This window comes from Mesoplodon densirostris, chromosome 4 (genome assembly GCF_025265405.1).
Source record: "Mesoplodon densirostris isolate mMesDen1 chromosome 4, mMesDen1 primary haplotype, whole genome shotgun sequence".
Classification (NCBI taxonomy): Eukaryota; Metazoa; Chordata; class Mammalia; order Artiodactyla; family Ziphiidae; genus Mesoplodon; species Mesoplodon densirostris.
The window spans coordinates 30,710,543-30,733,798 of NC_082664.1; the positions used below are offsets into that span (position 1 = coordinate 30,710,543).

At 38.8% G+C, this 23,256-nt stretch overlaps 1 protein-coding gene across 3 annotated transcripts in view; it reads right to left on the bottom strand.

Moving 5' to 3' along the window:
* PSEN1 (presenilin 1) overlaps nt 1-23,256 on the bottom strand; it is an 87,412-nt gene that overhangs the window by 28,329 nt on the left and 35,827 nt on the right. For all 3 annotated transcript variants that reach the window (XM_060095893.1, XM_060095894.1, XM_060095892.1), the window contains 4 exons: nt 19,450-19,703; nt 16,963-17,104; nt 8,768-8,835; nt 2,880-3,100 (listed from right to left, as the gene is read on the bottom strand). In XM_060095893.1, the coding sequence (XP_059951876.1) occupies nt 2,880-3,100; nt 8,768-8,835; nt 16,963-17,104; nt 19,450-19,703 (685 nt within the window). The remainder of the gene's footprint in view (nt 1-2,879; nt 3,101-8,767; nt 8,836-16,962; nt 17,105-19,449; nt 19,704-23,256) is intronic.

Here is a 23,256-nt window from a genome sequence, read left to right on the forward strand (position 1 = left end):
TAATACTTACTGATAGATACCATTATACATGTGTACTGTACATATTGTTTAATTTAATCTTCATAATAACTAAGACTTGGGGGTTGAGCAATGTCTGTGGCCACATACCCAATAAATGATAGGAGTAGAAGTCTAGATTTGAACCCAGGCAGTCTGTCTCCAGAACTGGCTTTTTTTTTTTTAATATCAAAAATGGAATCAGACTCTTTATTATGATTCAACCCTGATGTTTCATTTAATCAAGTTTTAACTTGCTCTAGTATGTCATAATGGTGCCTTGTGAGGCCTGTAGCGTGAGACTGTATGGTGGTGAAAGTTCCACTGCACACATTGTTCAAGAGCCCAGCACTGTATATTTAGAAGTGAAATAGTCACTATAACAATATCTGGAACTCCAAAGTGGATAAAGTGAGGTGGCCTATATTGTGGGTTTAATACGTACTGAGACATGTATAACTTTGATTTCTATTTTTGGTATCTGTGAGGCAAGAGATTCTCAGTTATTTTCCCTAAAGAGGGAAACCTTGGATAAGTAATTGCTGTTGCTACCACTGGCAGACCAGGTGGCTAGACCACTTGCAATGTCCCAAGGGTCTGTAAAAATGCACAGATGGAGCCAACTGTTGGCCAGATTAAGACGACTGCCCAAAGTTCAGCTAATTTTGCTGACCCTTGGATCCCATTCTTTGATCAAGGATGCCTGGATTAAGCAATGAAAAGCAGAGCTCTCCAAGTGAGCTCCTTCACATGTAGTTTTGATGCTGTCCATAAAGTGTACAAACTCCCACTGCTGTTTGTTCACTCATTTGATCCCAAAGGGCTCCCGTGGTAGCCAGGGGTCCAAGAGAGGGGTGACCTCCTCTAGCGCCTTGTCAACTGGCAAGGGACTGAGGAAAGAAGAGGCCACCCTCTCCTGTGGGTGAGACACTCCAGGGGGCCCAGACTCAGCTCTATCATATGGCTAACATTTCTGTCTTAGCAAGGAAGCCCTGGCGGCTGTGCTGAGCTTGTATAATGCTGCCTCCATGATATGGAGATAAGGAACAGATGGATTCGGAGCTTCACAGGTTCAGGGCCTGTGAAAACCTGTTTCCAAGAGAGCTCGGTATGTAGTCAGAAATGGCCATTCTAAACGTGTACAGCATGGGACCAAAAAGGGTAGTTCCTCACACCAGAGATCCGTGGGCAACTTATGATCATAGTGAGTGATCCAAATATTTCAGGAGGTATGAGAAAAGGTTGCTAAGGCCTCTACAGTGAATGATTCTCTGGGGCGGGAGAAGGGAAACTAACGGAAGTAACTACTGTATTACAATTTGGACAGATTCTAGAACCTTATGTTGTAGGAGGTCCCCATTCAAGGTGGGCCAATTTGTAACAGTATAAATAGGCTTAAGTAAAATTTGTAAATGAAGAGTATATTGCCTCCAGATCCCCAAAGGGCCTAAAACATAGTGGGCTTGTTTTAACATCGTGGGCGCAGAGAGGGTCAGCTGCTATTTCTTGACAGTGCCAGAGATGCAGAAGCCCTCAGCTTACCAAGTAACTTTCAGGAATTTAACTGGGGTGGCAGAGCCTTGTACTATGGTACAGGGGAATGCCACCTCCCTTTTGAGCTCTATTGTGAATATCTGTATGTCCTCACCAAGTAGGTCCAGTGAATTTATTCAGAGGATGATATCATCAGTGTAATGTTGTATCTGTGCTCCTGGAAAAAGGTGGATGTGGTTAAGATCTAGCCTGCAAAGATTTTGTGCAACAGTAGTAGGGCTGCTAAAGTACCCGAGTCACTAAGTAAAGATATGTGTCCCTTTGAAGGAAAAGGCAAACTGTGGCTGTCGAAAAAGGCATGGAACAGAAGAACATATTGATAAAATCTCTGACTGCAAAGTATTAACCAGCTGCTGACTGGATGGAGCGCAGAACTGGCATTCTTGATCGCAGCTGTGCAATGAAAAGATGAGTACTTTGCAAACCATCAAATACTATACAACCTAAGGTCACTATGAAAAGTCTGTCACAAAGAGTATATGACTTCTACAGTTCTGTGACTGACTGCTCAAATATGAGAACAGAGCCAATCGAATTCTATTTCCACAGACGTTTTATTCATCAATCAAGGGGGAATGATGAGGTTTTCTACTACAGGTCACTTGACATTTTAATAAGCATTTGAATAGGGATGAAAGAACACTGCAGTTATACAGAGACCACAAACTGACCTCTGAAAACGGATCTCTTTTTGGCTTTTATGCAAAGTGAGAGTTACAGAGTTCACATCTTGGTTATTCATGGCTAAGGTATATTCTGACTTTTCAGGACCCATGTCACATGGGTTGCTAATAAATTTGAAGCTCACACTGCCCAAATAAGTTTTATCTTTAAAAGAGTAATTCTACCCAAGTTGCCTTACAAAAAGTAGTTAACTTAATTTTTATATTAAAAATTAGTTGAGCATTTTATGTGTGTCAAGCACTCCGCTAGTGCTTTCCGACAAATATTCTGAGAAGTATTATTCCCATTTTCCAAATGAGGAAACTGAAGCTCAAAGGGCCCGAATCACCTTCATAAAGTCATGAAGGCTATCAGTGGTAGTGATGGGATTTGAATCTAAGTTTAGGACCAGCAGTCTATGGATCCTTCCACTAACTCATCACTGAATTAAACTGGGGGGGATTAATAAAACATTTTTAAAGAACTTAACCTCAAAAAATTTGAAATCTTTATATGAAAAAGATAGTAGAGTTAACTGATTATTTACTGAAAAGCTATGGGACATTACTGTTGTCATTTTCCCCAAGTCAAGATAACTAGAAGAGGAAGGAAAACACACCAGGAGGTATTTCTGTGATGAGCAAAATGTCAGTCTTGGGTTTTACCATATACTGAAATCACAGCCAAGATGAGCCACGCGGTCCATTCTGGGAGGTACTTGATAAATACCAGGGCCATGAGAGCACTGATCATAATGAGATATGCCTGCTGGAGTCTCAGTGGACCTTTCCAGTGAATGGCAATCATTCCCACCACACCAAAATTCCAGATCAGGAGTGCAACTGTAATGTAGTCCATGGCAACATTATAAGTTTTAAACACTTCCCTGAAAAAAATTAAACAGATATCTAAAAAGATTTGCATACAATAAGTTTCATCAAAACATTTTTTAGAACTATGGTTCTAACATAGATATTCATTATTCATATCCCAGCTTCACACTTTTACCATATCTTTCTTTAAATTAATGCACTTTTTTCCTCAAGTTGAGCTTATTTTAACAGAAAACTCTGTATCAGTCATATAAATGGGAAACCAGTATCACAGGCCACAGCTATAAAAATAAGTACAAAAACTAAAAAAAAGGCCATATAACACCTAAAATGCTATTCTATACTTTGGGAAATGCTTGTTTGAAGTACCTGAAATCGGAAAAAATTAAACATGCAAAATAAATTTTAGAGCTTAGGACATAAGGTGTTATTTTCATAAAATTTAGTGCAGCCATTAAATATATATATATGTTTTATACACATACACACAAACATGGGATACAGGCATGATATACTGTTGCCTGAAAAAAATATATGATCTCATTTACATGAAATAGTGTGTGAGAAGAGAGAGCAAGAGATCGATGTAGTAGTTCCTGAAAAGATGCAGGACTTATCTTTAGATGATGGGAGTCTGGAATTTTTAAAACTTTTCTTCTTTTCTTTCTTTCTTTTTTTTTTTTCACAATGAATGAATGAATGAATTTTTATAATGAAGAAAATAGTATTTTAATTTTGGCAGGGGGAATTCCATCTTAAAATAAAGAGATACAAATATAGAAGATGGGTAACTGAGGAGAAAGAAAGCACTCGTTTATTTAAGCACAAACTTTGGTTTCTGGAGACTATCCAGAAAGGTGATCTTTCCATTTTGAAATTTCAAAATAAATGTTGAAATTTCTGGATAATGTAGGTATTCGTATTAAGCATTTCAGATATCCCAGCACTCAAAACAAAAAACCCGGGCTTCCCTGGTGGCGCAGTGGTTGAGAGTCCGCCTGCCGATGCAGGGGACACGGGTTCGTGCCCTGGTCTGGGAAGATCCCACATGCCGTGGAGCGGCTGGGCCCGTGAGCCATGGCCGTTGAGCCTGCGCGTCCGGAGCCTGTGCTCCGCAACGGGAGAGGCCACGACAGTGAGAGGCCCACATACCGCAAAAAAACAAACAAACAAACAAACAAAAACCCCCAAACTCCAAACTATTGTTATCTTTGGCTAGGTAATATATGCCTAAAATGCAAAATTCCCAACATATTCTGTGAAAAGTTTCCCCCCAAACCTTGTCTCCCTCTCCAAAGGAAAGCACTATTATTAACTTCATATGCATCCTTCCAGAGTGTCCATACATATCATAAATATACTTCTTTACTGGACACAAATGATAGCATACACATTGTTCTAAACCAGGGTTTTTTCTCTTAACAATATTCCTGGAGAACTTTCCACATTAGTATACTAGAGTACCTCATTCTTTTCAATGGCTTTATTGTATGGATGTACCATAATTTATTTAACCAGTTTTCTATTGATGGATACTTAGATTGATTCCATTCTTTTGCTATCAGAAACAATGCTGCAATGATTATCCCCACAGATTACTAGGTTCAGGACATATTCATACAAAACTTTAATGGATATGCCAAACTGCTCTTAATCAAAGTTTTGCATCAATGTGTGCATGTTTATTTTCCTACAACCTTGCCAAATTAGAACACTTATTGAACTATTTGATCTTGTTAACCTAATGTACAGCTTTAATTAGCATTAATTTTATAAGGAGGGTGTGCATATTTTCATATATTTAAAAGTAACTTGTCTTTCTCTTTCTGTTGATTATTTTTTCATAACCTTCACCCATTTTTTTTCTGTTAGGTTGTTGTTGATCTTATTGCCACGTAGAGGTTTATATATAAAGTAAATTAGCCTTTGTCTATAAAATGAGTTGAAAACACATTTAGCAGTTGGTCATTCATCTTCTGGTTTTTTTCATGGTGTGGTTGGTTGGCTTGATTTTGGGGTTTTGTGTGAATGTGTGTATGTGTGTGTATATATATATGTGTGTATATATTTATATATAAAACATTAGATTTAAGGAAGGACCTTTAAAGTTACTTTTTTTTTTTTTTTTTTTGCGGTATGCGGGCCTCTCACTGTTGTGGCCTCCCCCGTTGCGGAGCACAGGCTCCGGACGCGCAGGCTCCGGACGCGCAGGCTCAGCGGCCATGGCTCACGGGCCCAGCCGCTCCGCGGCACATGGGATCCCCCCAGACCGGGGCACGAACCCGTATCCCCTGCATCGGCAGGCGGACTCTCAACCACTTGCGCCACCAGGGAGGCCCTAAAGTTACATATTTAAATAAATATATATATATACTTAAATTCCCCATCCTCCATGGTTTTCTCTAGTCCTTTTATGGTTTTACTTTCATATTAAAAATTTTTTTTTAGAAGTGATTTTATTTTTTATTTATTTTCTTTTTTTAAAGCGTTCTTTTTAAAATTAATTTATTTTATTTTATTTATTTTTGGCTGCTTTGGGTCTTCGTTGCTGTGTGTGGGCTTTCTCTGGTTGCGGCGAGCAGGGGCTACTCTTCGTTGTGGTGCGCAGGCTTCTCATTGCAGTGGCCTCTCTTGTTGTGGAGCACAGGCTCTAGGCGCGCAGGCTTCAGTAGTTGTGGCACCTGGGCTTCAGTAGTTGTGGCTCGCGGGCTCTGGAGCACAGGCTCAGTAGTTGTGGCGCACACGCTTAAGTTGCTCTGCGGCATGTGGGATCTTCCTGGACCAGGGCTCAAACCCACGTCCCCTGCATTGGCAGGCGGATTCTTAACCACTGTGCCACCAGGGAAGCCCCCATATTTAAATTTTTAATCCATTGGAATTTATCCTGGTATAGATATAAAGAAGAAGTTCAAAATTTTCCTCTGGATGACTACCCAATTATCTCAACACCAATTACTAAATAATCCATTTACAGCCTACTGATTCTATACTACCTTTATCATAAATTAAATTCCTTTATATATTTGAGCATTTTTTAAAGTCCTTCTAATCTTTTCTACTGATTATCTGTTTATAGTGCAGGTGTCACTATTTTAATTATTATAGTTTTATAATTTTTTTTTGTTTTGTTTTTTGTTTTAAGTTATTTATTTATTTATTTTTGGTTGTGTTGGCTCTTCGTTGCTGTGCACGGGCTTTCTCTAGTTGTGGCGAGCGGGGCTACGCTTCGTTGCAGTGCGCGGGCTTCTCATTGCGGTGGCTTCTCTTGTTGCAGAGCATGGGCTCTAGGCACATGGGCTTAGTTGCTCCACGGCATGTGGGATCCTCCCGGACCAGGGCTCGAACGCATGTCCTCTGCATTGGCAGGCAGATTCTTAACCACTGTGCCACCAGGGAAGTCTCTAGTTTTATAATTTTCTATCAGGTAGGAGTAGTATCCCTCAGTTTTCTTCTTTTTTACGATTCTTTGGGGTACCTTCACTTATTTATTTTTTCAAATAAATTTTAAAATTATCTTGTCCAGATTAAAAATAAATCTTATTTATATTTTTATTGGGCTTATATTAAAATTTAAAATAAACTTGAGAGAACTGACATCTTTATGCTGATATTCTTTCTATGTAACCTGGTATAATTTTCCATTTGTTTAAGTCTTCTTTTTAAGCCCTGAAGAGGCATTTTAAAATTTCTCTATTTTATTTATTTATTTATTTTTAAAATTTTGGCCACGCTGCATGGCTTGCAGGATCTCAGTTCCCTGACCAGGGATTGAATCTGGGCGACAGCAGTGAAAGCACCAAATCTTAACCTTTAAACCACCAGGGAACTCCCTAAAATTTCTTAATAATAGAGCTTAAACAATTACTGTTTAATCCTAGATATTTTCTCTTTCTTGCTGCTCTCATAAATGGGAGTTTTTTCTTTTCATTATGTTTTCTAACTAGTTGTTTACATGATGGCTATTGATTTATGTTAATTAATTTTGTATGCAGCTGCCTTACCAAATTTACTTAGTGATTCTAATTGTTTTTTTGGTTAATTCTGAAACCAAGTAAACAATCATTTTATCTCTAATTACTGATAATTTAACCTTCTCTTCCAAGTTGTGTAGCTCTTATTTCTTTGTCTTATTTAATTGCATTCACTAGTCCCTCCAGAGCAATGACTGACAACAATAGTGATAAAGGAAATCCTCATCTTGTCCTAACAGTAACAGGTGTGCTTCTGAAGTTTTCCTGAGAGGATGATACCAATCGTTAGAATAAGATTCATATATTTTATCATGTTAGAGAACTAATCATCTGTTTTATTATGGAATTTGACCAAGGACAAGAGTTGAATTTTGTCAAATTCTTGTTAGCATGTACAAGATGATGACTTCGTAACATGGTGACTTGTATTGATACTTCCTAATAATAAACCAGTCTCCCATTCTGCAAACAAACTCCATTTGATCATATGTATTATACCCTCAAAGGGTTGTTGCTGAATCCTGTTAGTGAATATTTAGTTATTCTTTTGGCATCAATAAATAGGACTGATCCACAGTTTCCTTTTTCTTGATAATTCATAGGGTTTTGGTACCAGTGTTACCCTACCTTCTTAAAAAGAATCTGGAAGCTTTTCTTCTTTTTCTATGTCCTGGAACAGTTAAAATAGCATTAGAGTTATCCGCTCCTTAAAGGTTTAATAGAATTCCCCTATGAAACCATTTGGGCCTGGTATTGTTACTGGTGGAGGGGGGATGAGAAACTCTTCAACAACCTTTTGTATTTCTTCTTTGCTCTACTTAGATTTTCTATCGCTTCAGTGGTCAGTTTTGGTAATTAGTTTTTTCCTAGAAAATCATCCATTTCATAGAGATTCTTACATTTATTTCTTTTGTCTATGGTTATTCCCCCTGCTTCTACCAAAGAATTAACTCTTCAATTTATTTTTTAGTTTTATTGCTTCTTCCTAATTTAAGAGCTAGTGCAATGGTTTATGACCTGTATTCTGACACTGGGGCTGAGAGAAAGGCAAGGCGGGCAAACCTCTGAGCCTCTCTATTCTCTTCAACAGAGCAGCTCCACTTTTTTCTTTTTTTTTTTTTTTTTTTTTTTGCGGTATGCGGGCCTCTCACTGTTGTGGCCTCCCCCGTTGCGGAGCACAGGCTCCGGACGCGCAGGCTCAGCGGCCATGGCTCACGGGCCCAGCCGCTCCGCGGCATATGGGATCCTCCCAGACCGGGGCACGAACCCGTATCCCCCGCATCGGCAGGCGGACTCTCAACCACTTGCGCCACCAGGGAGGCCCACTTTTTTCTATTTTATATGTGAAGTTCTCAGGTAAGATTTCATTTGAAAGGCGAAAGACTAACTGATGAAACAATATAAAAGTTTAAAAATCAATTCATGTTTATACACATGCTTGAAATGTTTTCACATTCTGATTCAAAGATTACTACTAGAAGTAAAGAATACAGTAAATTCTTTACTAAAAAGATAGAATTAACTGTAGTCTTGAGTTCTTTCAGTTCTACTTATTATAAACAAGGATCAACAAAAGAATATCCCTATCGATAATATTAACTAGTTCTATATATACCAAGTATGGCCTATACATGGAAACAATTATAATTTAAGAATAATTCATCAACAAAGTACATTTCTTTAAGTGACAGTTATAGAGCCCAAATAAAGTTAATTTCTGAAAAACAGACCAAATATTTCACTACTTACCCCAAGTAAATGAAGGAGAAAAAGAACAGCAACAATAGGGATGAAATAATAAGCCAGGCATGGATGACCTAGAAAAGAGTTTCAGTATAATTAACAGATCCCATAACCCTAAAAAAATCCAAATTTCTTACTTCAAAAATTGTATATTACTTCTGTATGTGCTATGATTTTCAAATGGCAAAACACAAGCAGCTTTGGGATCAGTGAGTACCTATAACAGAACTCTTTGGTACTGAACTACTCATAATATAAATAGAAATTTCACCAAAATACATGTAGACCTTCGTTCCTTTAGAAATAGATAAAATCTTAAAAAGAAAAGAATACATTAAAAAAACCAAACTATCGAAGACAACCTATGGGACTTCCCTGGTGGCGCAGTGGTTAAGAATCTGCCTACCAATGCAGGGGACACAGGTTTGAGCCCTGGTCCAGGAAGATCCCACATGCCGCGGAGCAACTAAGCCCCTGCACCACAACTACTGAGCCTGCGCTCTAGGGCCCATGAGTCACAACTACTGAGCCCGCGTGCCACAACTACCAAAGCCCGCGCACATCGAACTCATGGTCTACAACAAGAGGAGCCACCACAATAAGATGTCAGTGCACAGCAATGAAGAATAGCCCCCGCTCGCCGCAACTAGAGAAAGCCCGCAAGCAGCAATGAAGACCCAACGCAGCCTAAGTAAATAAATAAATAAAATTTTAAGGGTTATTGTTTAAAAAAAAAAAACAAAGACAAAGACAACCTACGGAATGGGAGAAAATATTTGCAAATGATATGACTGGCAAGGGGTTAATATCCAAAATATATGAACAAACCAAACAACTCAATGTCAAAAAACAAACAACCCAATCAAAAAATGGGCAGAAAGACTAAAGAGACATTTTTCCAAAGAATACATACACGTGGCCAACAGGCACATGCAAAGATGCTCAATATTGTTAATTATTAGAGAAATGCAAATCAAAACGAGTTATCACCTCATACTTGTCAGAATAGCTATCCTCAAAATGACCACAAATAACAAGTATTGGCGAGAATGTGGAGAAAAGGGAACTTCTGTACCCACCCTGTTGGTGGGAATGTAAATTTGTGCAGCCACTGTGGAAACCAGTATGGAGGTTCCTCAAAAAACTAAAAATAAAACTAGCATATGATCCAGTAATTCCACTCCTGGGTATGTATCCAGGAAAAACAAAAACACTAATTTGAAAAGATACATGCACCCCTATGTTCACAGCAGCACTATTTACAACAGGCAAGATATGGAAGCAACCCAACTGTCCATCAACAGAAGAACGGATAAATAAGATGTGTACACACACACACACACACACACACACACACACACACACACACACAGAGGAATATTATTCAGCCTTAAAAAAGAATAAAATTCTTCCATTTGCAGCAATGTGGATGGACCTAGAGAGTATTAGGCTTAGTGAAATAAGTCAGACAGAGAAAGACAAATACTGTATGATACCACTTATATGTGGAATCTAAAAAGTAATACAAATAAATGTACATGTAAAACAGAAACAGATGCACAGATATAGAAAACAGATTAGTGGTTACCAAAGGGGAATGGGAAGTGAGGGGTACAATTTAGAGGTATGCCAATGTTCATTGCAGCACTATTTACAATAGCCAGTACATGGAAGCAACCTAAATGTCCATCGACAGACGAATGGATAAAGAAGATGCGGTACATACATACAATGGAATATTACTCAGCTGTAAAAAGAACAAAATAATGCCACTTGCAGCAATATGGATGGACCTAGAGATTGTCATACGGAATGAAGTCAGACAAAGAAAGACAAATATCATATGATATTGCTTATATGTGGAATCTAAAAATAAGAGTACAAATGAGCTTATTTACAAAAGAGAAGTAGACTCATAGATGTAGAAAACAAACTTATGGTTACCAGGGGATAAGGGTGGGGAGGGATAAACTGGGAGATTGGAATGGACATATACACACTACTATATATAAGATAGATAACTAATAAGAACCTGCTGTATAGCACAGGGGACTCTACTCAATACTCTGTAATGGCCTATAAGGGAAAGAATCTGAAAAAAAAAAAAAAGAGTGGATATATATAGACATATAACTGATTCACTTTGCTGTACTCCTGAAACCAACACAACATTGTAAAGCAACTATACTCCAATTAAAAAACAAAAACAAAAACAAAAACAAAAACAAATTAGGGGTATGGGATTAGGAGGTACAAACCACTATGTATAAAATAGATAAGCAACAAGAATATATTTTATAGCACATGGAATTATAGCCATTATCTTGTAATAACTTTTAATGGAGTATAATCTGTAAAAATAACAAATCACTATGCTGTATACCTGAAACTAATATAATACTGTAAATTAACTATACTTTGATTAAAAAAATTATCAACAGAGTCAACAGTTAACATTTAAACTTTAAAGCAGCAATATTTTCAATGGAGAAATTTTGATGTATTTCTTAAATAAACAATAAATTAATTGATAAGTAATTGATAATAACTTGATAAAATAAAATAATTGATAAATCAAATTCAATAAAATTGAAAATCAGATATTCAGTTAAGTGAACTATGTACACATACTTTAACTGTACAGAGAAAATAGGTTGTTTAAATTACATAACCATTTGACAAAAGAATATTCTGAGGTTTCTGTAAGTATTATTGAATCTGAGGTTTCAATAAGTATTGCTATGCTATGTTTATTTTACTTGGTTCATTAATAAGTTAATACTTATATGTCAGTCCATTAATATTATGCAGAATTCATATAGAACTATATAAATATTAGTCATTATTACCCATGTACAGCTTATTAATATGAGAGATAGAATCAGAACCTGATTTTTAATTAATTTCTTTGGCCACACCATGTGGCATGTGGGATCTGAGTTCCCCAACGAGGGGTCGAACCTGTGCCCCCTGCAGTGGAAGCCTGGAGTTTTAACCATTAGACCACCAGGGAAGTCCCCAGACCTTGATTTTTATAATCTATTACACAAGATAAAAAAATTTTATGGTAGTTTTATGTAATAAGTACACTGGGGAAAATACTATACAACCCAAGGAGTCTGGGGTTTTAAAAAATAGAATGGAGAAGCATGATAAATTGTCAGGTAATTTTTAACCAAAAGTGAAATTATTTTGAGGTAGATACACCCATAATATGCTTTATGCTTTCAATGAACTTTACTGTTTAATGACAGGAGTTACTTAATCAACAACTTTCCCAAACATATCTCTTAATCAGAAAAGACCAAATCAAACCCTAAAGAAAAAGGAGAAAAGAAAAGCTCCAAATCAAAAATATTATTTTGTCTTCTTTTTTTAAAAAATCTCCCACACACACCTCCCAGATCCAGCTGTTCCAATTATCTCACTCTAAGCTATCAAAATCTAGTTGTTACTAATGTTAACATTAGAATCTATGTTAATTTTGTCTTGTGGTTCCATTTTGATCACTCAAGGTGATCTGTGATTGTCAATTCTTTTGAAGAAAAGATTTCTTAAAAATTCTCTCTTTCTTTAAAACAATTTTATAAAATGTTACAATTTGGGAAAAGGTGAAAAGAGTGGCTTTATATCACTAAAGTTGGTATTCCTTTGACATTTAGGTATTCTAAATTGACTATCTGAATACAACAGATTTAATGTCTGGTGTTCCTCCATAAAAACCTCCCCTAACATTTTTTTTAAATTCATTTATTTAATTTTTGGTTGCATTGGGTCTTCGCTGCTGCACGCGGGCTTTCTCTAGTTGCAGTGAGCGGGGACTACTCTTTGTTGCGGGGCGCAGGCTTCTCATTGTGGTGGCTTCTCTTGTTGCAGAGCACAGGTTCTAGGCGCGCGGGCTTCAGTAGTTGTGGCACACGGGCTTCATTAGTTGTGGCTCATGGGCTCTAGAGCACAGGCTCAGTAGTTGTGGCGCACGGGCTTAGTTGCTCCACGGCATGTGGGATCTTCCCGGACCAGGGCTCGAACCCGTGTCCCCTGCATTGGCAGGCGGATTCTTAACCACTGCGCCACCAGGGTAGCCCCTCCCCTAACATTTTATTCTAAAAATTTTCAAACACACAGCGAACCACTGCCCAGATACCACCAAAATTCTACCATTCACATTTTGCTGTACTTGCTTTGCAACACATCTATCCATCTCTCCACCCATTAGCCCATTTTAATACATATCAAAGTAAACTGAAGACACCTGTACATTTCCCTCTAAGTACTTCAACTTTAGCAAAATATTCTAAAGGGAGCCCTTACTCTAGTTCATCTGCAAAAAAAATAATAATAAGCAGAAATGAATCTTCTCACCTGCATCCCAGCCCATCACAAGTCTTAGCTTTAGAAATAATCCAAGTTGTAAGACTAAAAAGTATATAAAATATTACAAAACAGAAAAACTTTAAAGAGTGGGAGATGTACACTGGTATTCCATATTGAGCTCCAAATTAAGGGTTAGAGTAAATATTATGTACCAGAAATCCTCCACTTTCTTAAGAAATGCTTTTTACCTTGTTTTATGGGTGAAGGGGCAAGGGAACATGGGAATGTTTTTTATTTAAGAAAAACAGCATTTTTCTGAATGCAAAGTAACATATGCTTATAACATATAGAAAATATAGAAACACTGAAAGAAAAAACAATTCCCACTGACCAATGAGAACCAAAGTTGACATTAACATTTCCTTTCAGACATGTTTTCTGTCTGCGTATGTAAAGACCTTCTAAAAAAATGAGAATCAGGTAATAGAAAATTTTACATTCTGCTTTTTAAATTAATTTTTTATTAAAGACAAATTCTTATCCCACCAAATATTTTTTTAAAATATGATTTTTAAATGACTAAATAATAGTCTACTTACATGCATGAACCCACAATTTAACTTTTCCCTTATGCATGGAATTTGTGGGGGTTTCCTTCTTTTTCCAATTATATTTTATGCTAGGAGTAGTATCTAGTAGGCAAATATTTTCCAGCATTTTTAACTCTTCGGGATAAATCATGAAAGCAAAATATAGAACCAAAGTGTACAAACATTTTCTAATTACTGACTATTGATACATACTGGCTTAGTGACTCCACAAAAAAAGGCCTGATTAACCTTCACCAAGTCAATAAGTTAAATATGTTAATTTGTTATTTTAATATATATATTTTTTGCTAGTGAGGAAATACACATACACCTCTCTCTCCCTCTCTCTTCCTCTCCCTCTCCTGGCCATCTATATTTCCTTCATAATTTCTCTGCTTGGATTTTTTAAATTTCTTATTAGGATGTTCATAATTTTGATTATTTGTAACTGCTCTTCATATGGTAAAAATATTAGCCCTCTGCCTGTAATAATGGTTGTAAATGGTCTTATTTAGGTTAATCGCTGATGTTATGACTTTCTGAATTATTACCTAAATTCAAAGCCTCTTCTGATGATTACTAAATAACACCTTCCCTTTTTCTAGAACATCAGGTGGTAAAACAGGCCTTTCTCATCTTGCTACAATCCCTAGTTCAGCTTTCCTGTGCTAAAGGCTCTGAAAGAAAAGAGCCCCTGCTTCAGTACAGAACAGCAAGGATCTCCTCTAAACACTGAACTATCTAGGCCAGAAATCATGTGACTTTAGTAAGCTATACAGTTCCATCTATAACAAATGATACATAATAATTAACTGCCTTTTCCATTTCTTCCTTTTTAAGGTTTGTTTGGTCTTTTAGCTTCTTGGGCTTCTCAGAGACATTGCACAATCAACCACTGACACACAAATCCTCAGGGCTTATTTCCAAACAGGTCCTGGCAAGCTTCTGAATTTCTGACTCAAAAGCTCCTTTTATTTTTATACTAGGAGTCAAAATTAACAACTTGTTTCTATAGAATTGGCTGTGTTTGCTAAGACTTGAATACTAAAAAGCAAAAGAAAACAACACAAAAATGAATGGGTGAATGTGGAAATCCAGCCAAGTATAAACCTTTTAGATTGTCTAATATGAAGCATTAACTAAAATATGCACAAAACTGACCAAAAATACATCAGGATAAGTTCTAGTTCTACCTGCAGGATACAACTACAAAACCTGGATCGAATGTGTGCAGCTGCCAGTAGGTTGGGGAGTCAGAAGTACCAGGAAGCCAGCGATGAGTTTACCACTTTTTCCCTCCAGTACTACCCTCCTCCACCTGAACTCAACACAACCCAAGTGGACATTAGCAAGACTATGAGCTCCAGGAGAAGCCCTCTAAGTTCCTGCTAGCAAAGCGGAAAGAGGCCTCCTAACACCAAAGAAGAATGCAGAACCCCAGGTGACTCCCAATAACGTGTGAGGAATAAAAGTAGCATATAATCCAGATACAAGTCACAAAGAAAGTCCAATAAAGCAGAGCAATGGAACTGGCAGGTAAACACTTATATGTAAACATATATATATATAGTGGGAAAAAAAAAGATAAAGTAATTGAGACATGAGCATATTTAAGCAGGGGGAGGAGTATGCTTCTCAACATGGGTTTACATCATTTGCTCTTTGGCTCTCTGAGTGTTGATGACTACCTGTCGCCATCACACACATCTTTTGTCTTCAATCTCTAGATTCTGATGTCAGACTGCAAATGGTCATCACTTAGGTTAATACTTCCACCCACTCAACAAACAAGGTTAAACTCTGTATAATTTTAGAGTTTGTGAACATTGAAAAGGTATTTTATCTTATTAATAATCAACTAAATGCAAATTAAGACATTTTTGCTTTGCCTATGAGGGTTAGCACAGATTTTTTTTTAAAAAATTAAACGCTGGTGAAGGTGGGGTAAGACAGCCTCTTTCACTACCAGTGTTAAGTACAAATTGATACTATCATCTTGAAAACAAAATTCTGCATAGCAAGACAGTTAAAAATATGCAGATAATTTGCTCCAGAAATTCTGTGCCTAGGATTTTACCCTAAGGAAATAATTTGAAAAATGGAAAAGTTCTATGCATAAAGACATTCATTGTTTTTTAGAAGAGCGAAAATCTGGAAACAACTTAAATGTCCAAATTAGGGGAAGTGAATTACAATACACTCATTGAGTCAAATATTATGTAACCATTAGACATATTTGTTAAGAATTTGTAATATGGAAAAATGCTCATGCCAAAGTAAAAGTTAAAAAAGGACACATACTGATTATGCATTTGATTTTAACCATGTTAAAGAATATACAGGGCTTCCCTGGTGGCGCAGTGGTTGAGAGTCCGCCTGCCGATGCAGGGGACACGGGTTCGTGCCCCGATCCCGGAAGATCCCGCGTGCCGCGGAGCGGCTGGGCCCGCGAGCCATGGCCGCGGAGCCTGTGTGTCCGGAGCCTGTGCTCCGCAACGGGAGAGGCCACAGCAGTGAGAGGCCCGCGTACAGCAAAAAAAAAAAAAAAAAGAATATACAGAAGTAAATACTAAAAAGAGAGCAGAATTCAATATTTGAAAAGTTAATATTTCTTTTATTTGAGAATGAGCCTAAAGGTTCATGACCTGTAATAATTTGTCCGTTTTCTGAGGCATGAATCTGAAACACGTGCCAGTTAGCTGAAATTCACAAGCAAGTCACTTAGGTAGAGAGTGAGGTAGGGGACCAGAGGCTGGGAGGGCTGGGCCTGTGTCTTTCCTGCACAACCTCCCCTGCCTTTGTTTCCCAAGTAAAGAATTTGTGTTCCTGCAGGAGAGAGAGAGGGAATGGACATCTATGAATTTAGAACCGGGAATTCGGCCAGTCACCAATGAGCTTAACAACAGCAGCTGAAGGTGGCTTTGCTGTTCTGTACTCAAGTTGAGAGTCTGAATTTTTGTAGTTATACGTTACTTTATGGGGACAATTATATGCTACAGTGCTATCTGTCAATGAGGGAATTCACAAAGGTTCAGGATATATCCTTCTGGAATGTCCGAAGTATACAGCAAATTAAAACGTTAAAACCATTTAGAGTGTGATATTATATGAAAACATTTGTTTTTCATTTATGCCTTTTTGTATTTTTTAAATGTTCCACAAATAAGGGGGGAAACTAAAAATTAACTTAGTTCTAGAATATTATACCTTTTTCTTTACTAGACCAAGTAAGGTGACAACAAAACCCAACCATGAAAAGAAGATGGTGGAAAGCAAAGCTCTGTGTCTCATGCTCACCTTATAGCACCTGTATTTATATAGAACCACCAGGAGAATAGTCATGATGACAATGACGCTGATCATGATAGCAGCATTTAGAATTGAGTGCAGGGCTCTCTGCCCCACAGTCTCGGTGTCTTCTGTGAATGGCGTATAGATTCTAAAATAAAATAAAACACAAAAGCCCCAGGTAAGTGTAAATGGAGATTCCAAACTACATGCTCTCCAACACCAGTTTTGTTTCCTTGATTCAACTGATATAAGTCACTTTTTTCCATCTCATCAATCTAACCAAGAGTTTTTAACCTAATAAAAATAGCTATATGCTAAAATAAGTCCTTCAAAATAAAAGGAGTTAGTTAAAATATGGAGGTGGACCTATGTGGGCCAGACACTGGCTCCATCTAGTGGATGATTTATACCGAAATAATTACCTCATCAAATGTTCTTTCTCCACGGCTTATTAGTGATTTGTTAAAGTACCAGATTCTGATAACCAATGAGAACCTACTACACAGCACAGGGAACTCTACTCAGTGCTCTGTGGTGACCTAAATGGGAAGGAAATCCAAAAAAGAGGGGATATATGTATATGTATAGCTGATTCACTTTGCTATACAGCAGAAACCAACACAACATTGTAAAGCAACTATACTTTGAAAACTCAAAAAAAAAAAAAAAAAAAAGTACCAGATTCTGCCATAAACTACCTAGGCTACAAGTGGTTGTCAGAGGAAGGTAAAATGGCTGATAATTATCCTTCATCTGTACGGTGACTGCAACTGAAGTTGTCTTGAGATAATGTCACATATCCAGCTTGCCCTTGCTTCTCATTCACATAAAAACACTTTTATCCCAGGTACCAATGTTCCCAGTAGAAGACTTTATTTCTGCCTCCCCTATAGTTATGTGTGGCCATGAGAATTAATGGCCAATGAGTAATAGGGAGATGTGTTGTGTGGAACTTCTAAGGGAGGAGTTAGTTCTGCTGAGAGTCACGTCTCATGGCCTTTTCTCCCCCACTCCTTCCTGCTGTCTGAATGAAGGCTGGGGCTCCAGCACCAATACTGGACCCCAAAATAACCTAGAGGGTAGAAGCCAAAAAAGAAGGGACGAAGGAGCCTCAGTCCTTGATGAAGAGAAGCCACTACACAATCTGAACGACTACCTCTGCACTACTCTGTGGGAGAGAGAGAAAATATGTGCATCATTCAAACCAGTTGTTTTGATTTTCTTTCTTTTGGCCGCGCCACGGCTTGTAGGATCTTAGTTCCCCAACCAGGGATCGAAGCCAGGCCCCGGCAGTGAAAGCACCGAGTCCTAACCACTGGAATGCCAGGGAATTCCCTGTTTTGATTTTCTATAATGGGCTCAGCAAACTTTCTGTAAAAAACTAGAGTAAATATTTTAAGCTTTGTGCGTCACATGGTCTCTGTTGCAACCACTCAACTCTGCCACTGTAGTATGAAAGCAGCCATAGACAATATACAAACGAATGGACATGGCAGCGTTCCAATAAAACTTCATTTACAAAAGGAGGTGGCAGGCAGATCTGGCCTGTGGGGCATAGCTTGCTAACCCGTTCTTTAATATGCAGCCAAACCTAACTCTAACTTACAGAGAGAATATTCCCCAACCTCTTTTGGTTATTGTTTCCAATCCCTGTCCTTCACTCACTGCCTTACCCTTTCTCCCGAAAGGTTAAAAGCTTGGCTTTCAGAACCCCACAGAATTTTCCAGACACTCGCCAACTTCGAAATTCATTTAAAACTTTTTGAGCCCCACAAGAGTCCTAGAGACAGAACTAGGTGACATCTGAATCAAAGCACTTTTCCTGGAGACAAAGGGTCGACACCGACAGCACCAGAGAAATCTACATGACAGTTCTGCAAACACTTAGTGCCAGCCTGCATTACTTCTTCACCCTTTCACTGAACAACTTCTTTTTTGGCTGAGCATTTATTACATACCTCACCTTGGAAACAAAGTGCCCTCACAGGCCTCATAGTACAGAAGGAAACCAAGCATTAAATAATGAAAATAAATATATACTTGCATATTGTAACAAGTGAAAAAAGAACAGGTTGCTGAGAAAGGATACCAGGAAGGACCTAATTCTGTTAGGAGGATCAGGGAAGTTATCTTTTAGGGCTCAACATTTAAGCCAAGATGAGAAGGATGATAGGAATTAATCCACCAAAGTTAGAAAAGGAAAAGAACATTCCAGGGAGAAGAACAATGGGCCCAGTGGCCCTGAGGTGGTAAAATCACTACTCAACTGCTCAATTCCAAATAAATTCAACCCTATCTAGGGACACCACATAAAAAATATAATTCTGCAGCTTTCAGTTTCTCTACTTAAAGCATCATCTGCTTCTGGCCATCAGAGGATGGACTCCCTAGCCTTCATGTCCCTTCAGTGCAGAGGCCTTCAAGGTGGTGACGACACGCTATGAAGGACAGCTATGCTGGCCCTAAGCATAATGACACACAATACATACGTACAGCTGCCCATCCTTCCGGGTATAAAAGCTGACTGACTTGATGGTGGCCACGACCACCACCATACAGAGAGTCACGGGGACAAAGAGCATGATCACATGTTTGGCGCCATATTTCAGTGTCAGCTCCTCATCTTCCTCTTCCTCTTGTTCCACCACCTGCTGTGAGTTACCGGGGGCTCGGCCATTGGATAACGACTCAGAGTTGCCATGCCTCCGCCTCTCGCTGCCGTGCTCATGCCGCTCTCTACTGTCGTTCTAGAAGCACAAGAGAGACTTGTTCAGTAAATTAGACTCCCAGTAGAATCAAGGTGTTCTGTATCAAAAACAGAAAATTTAATGATTAGACCCGAGATTATCAACAGGCCCGAGATTATCAATAGGCCCATGATTACATGAGTTCCAAAAACCTGAGGCAAGAAAGAATCAATTTACAAGAAGTATTCAGTTTAAAAGCCAAGATTATTTACCACTGTCCACTGAAGGAACCCAGGTCCTCCCTTTCACCTGGCTCGTGGCTTACTTCATTCTCACCTTCCATTCTCAACCTAATACAATTGTACTCATCCTTTGAGGTTTGACTTAAAAACGACACCTGCATGAAGCCTTCTTTTTTTTTTTTTCTTTTTGCGGTATGCGGGCCTCTCACTGTTGTGGCCTCTCCCGTTGCGGAGCACAGGCTCCGGACGCGCAGGCCCAGCGGCCATGGCTCACGGGCCCAGCCGCTCCGCGGCATATGGGATCCTCCCAGACCGGGGCACGAACCCGTATCCCCTGCATCGGCAGGCGGACTCCCAACCACTGCGCCACCAGGGAGGCCCATGAAGCCTTCTTTACTTGCTGCAGCTGCAAGCAGAGTACGCTCGCCTTTTCCAAAATCATGAAGTGCTTTCTACCTGTGTTTTCATATCAGTTATACAAGGAACTATCTCACCTTCATTATTATTTTTTTAATATATATATATTTATTTATTTATTTTTGGCTGCATTGGGTCTTCGTTGCTGCACGCGAGCTTTCTTTAGTTGCGGTGAGCGGGGGCTACTCTTCGTTGAGGTGTGCGGGCTTCTCATGGTGGTGGCATCTCTTGTTGCAGAGCACGGGCTCTAGGTGCGTGAGCTTTAGTAGTTGTGGCGTGCGGGCTCAGCAGCGGTGACTCACGGGCTCTGGAGTGCAGGCTAAGTAGCTGTGGTGCATGGCTTTAGATGCTTAGTCGCTCTGCGGCACGTGGGGTCTTCCCAAACCAGGGCTCAAACCTATGTCCCCTGCATTGGCAGGCAGATTCTTAACCACTGCAGCACCAGGGAAGTTCCTCACCTTTATTATTAATGAGACTTAAAAATCCTTGAAGTGATTTACGAGGGATCTCTTGGTATTATTTCTTACCATCTACAGTTATCTCAAAAAAATATTCAATTAAAAAAAAACCTTTACAGAGAGAAACTAGGCCTTAATTCTGATGCCCTCCCACCCTGTCCCCACCCCATTCCCATCTTGCCCTGTATAGAGGAAGAGAACAATAAATATGTGATGAATAAAGGAATGGAAGTAGAACTTCCTTAGAGTCTACTTTCCTCTTAACCTAACCACCACTTTGTTACTTATAAATCCTTATCCTGGGTTTATCCTTTCCTATTCTTCAAGTTCAGTTTCCTTTGTGGTATTACTGTATCTAAAACTCACTTTTTGTGAAGGGTAGAATGAATCCCAAGAGCACTAACAACAACAGCAAAATAAAAATAATAAGACGAAAGGAGAAAAATAACAGAGAAGTAAATGAAACAGGAGATGGAAGTAGACTGATTGTCACTGTTGCTGATAAGATAAAATCAGCTTGGTCAAGACAGTGTTCTCTGAGGAAGCGCATGTGAGAACATGCCACTCTTGTACCTCATTTTTGACTAGAGTTTAACCAAGTATCACTACAGAGGAATACTATTATTCAATAAAAATATATAACATGCTTAATAATAGCTTAAAATTATTACACGGTACTACGGATTGTGATATGTACTTTTTTTTTTGGCTGCACTGCACGGCTTGCAGGATCTTAGTTCCCCGACCAGGGACTGAACCTGTGCCCTTGGCAGTGAGAGTGCAGAGTCTCAACCACCAGGCCACCAGGGGAGCCCTGAGATGTGTTTTACGTTTAATTCTCACAGCCACCTCATCATCACCACTTTACAGACAAGGCTAGTAAGTGTTACAGCAATGGTTTGAACCCAGGTGTGCCAGACTGCAGAAATAAAGTTTTTAACACCCTCTCAATTTGCCATTCACAAGACAACATGGAAGCTCTGCACGCTCAATGTGGGCTTTCTCTTTCCTTTGACTTTCAATTTATTCATTCCACAAGTAATCGGAATTCTATATTCCAGGTATTCTGCTGTGGCAATACGGAAATTAAAAAGATCTAGGTGCTGTCCTTAAGTAGCTCATGAGATAGTTTTAACATAGGAGAAATATTATACTAGAGATGTGAACAAAGTGCTACAGGACTGATTAATTTTGTATGATCAAGAAAGGCAACATATGGTGGGAATGTAAATTGGTGCAGCCACTATGGAAAATAGTCTGGAGGTTCCTTGAAAAACTAAAAATAGAGTTGCCATATGATTCAGCAATCCCACTCCTGGGCATATATCCAGACAAAACTCTAATTTGAAAAGATACATGCACCCCAATGTTCATAGCAGCACTATTTACAATAACCAAGATATGGATGCAACCTAAATGTCCATCAAGAAATGAATGGAGGGCTTCCCTGGTGGCGCAGTGGTTGAGAGTCCGCCTGCCGATGCAGGGGACACGGGTTCGTGCCCCGATCCCGGAGGATCCCACGTGCCGCGGAGCGGCTGGGCCCGCGAGCCGTGGCCGCGGAGCCTGTGTGTCCGGAGCCTGTGCTCCGCAACGGGAGAGGCCACAGCAGTGAGAGGCCCGCGTACAGCAAAAAAAAAAAAAAAAAAGAAATGAATGGATAAAGAAGATGTGGCATATACATATATGCAACACACACACACACACACACACACACACACACACAATGGAATATTACTCAGCCATAAAAAAGAATGAAATAATGCCATTTGCAGCAACATGGATGGACCCAGAGATTGTCATACGAAGTGAAGTAAATCAGAAAGAGAAAGACAAGTATCATATGATCTCACTTATATGCGGAATCTAAAATATGATACAAATGAACATATTTACAAAACAGAACAAACCCACAGACACAGAAAACAAACTTATGGTTACCAAAGGAGAAAGGGGGTGGAGGAGGGATAAATTAGGAGTTTGGGATTAGCAGATACAAACTACTATAAATAAAACAGATAAACAACAAAGTCTACTGTATAGCGCAGGGAACTATATTCAATACCCTGTAATAAACCACAATGGAAAATAATCTGAAAAAGAAAAAATATATATATGTATGTATAACAATCACTTTGCTATACACCTGAAACTAACACAACATTGTAAATCAACTATATGTCAATAAAAAATTAAGAATAAAATAAAATAAAAAAGAAACACAACATAAAAGATATAATTCTTGAGCAGAAGGTGAATGGGCTCCTGGCAGAGACAACATGTAGACTGGCACAGGCCTATGCAGAAAATCAGTGAGTACTCCTGAGGTGGCTAGAGGATAGGGTGGTCAGGGCTGGTGGCAGGAAAGGAAGGTTAGGAACAGGTTGTAAAGAACCTTGTTTGCCATGCCAGGGACTTCAGACTTTGTCCTGTAGGAAACTGAAAGTCATAAAAATTGTTAAGGTTGAGGAAGTGACACATCAGATTATGTTTCAT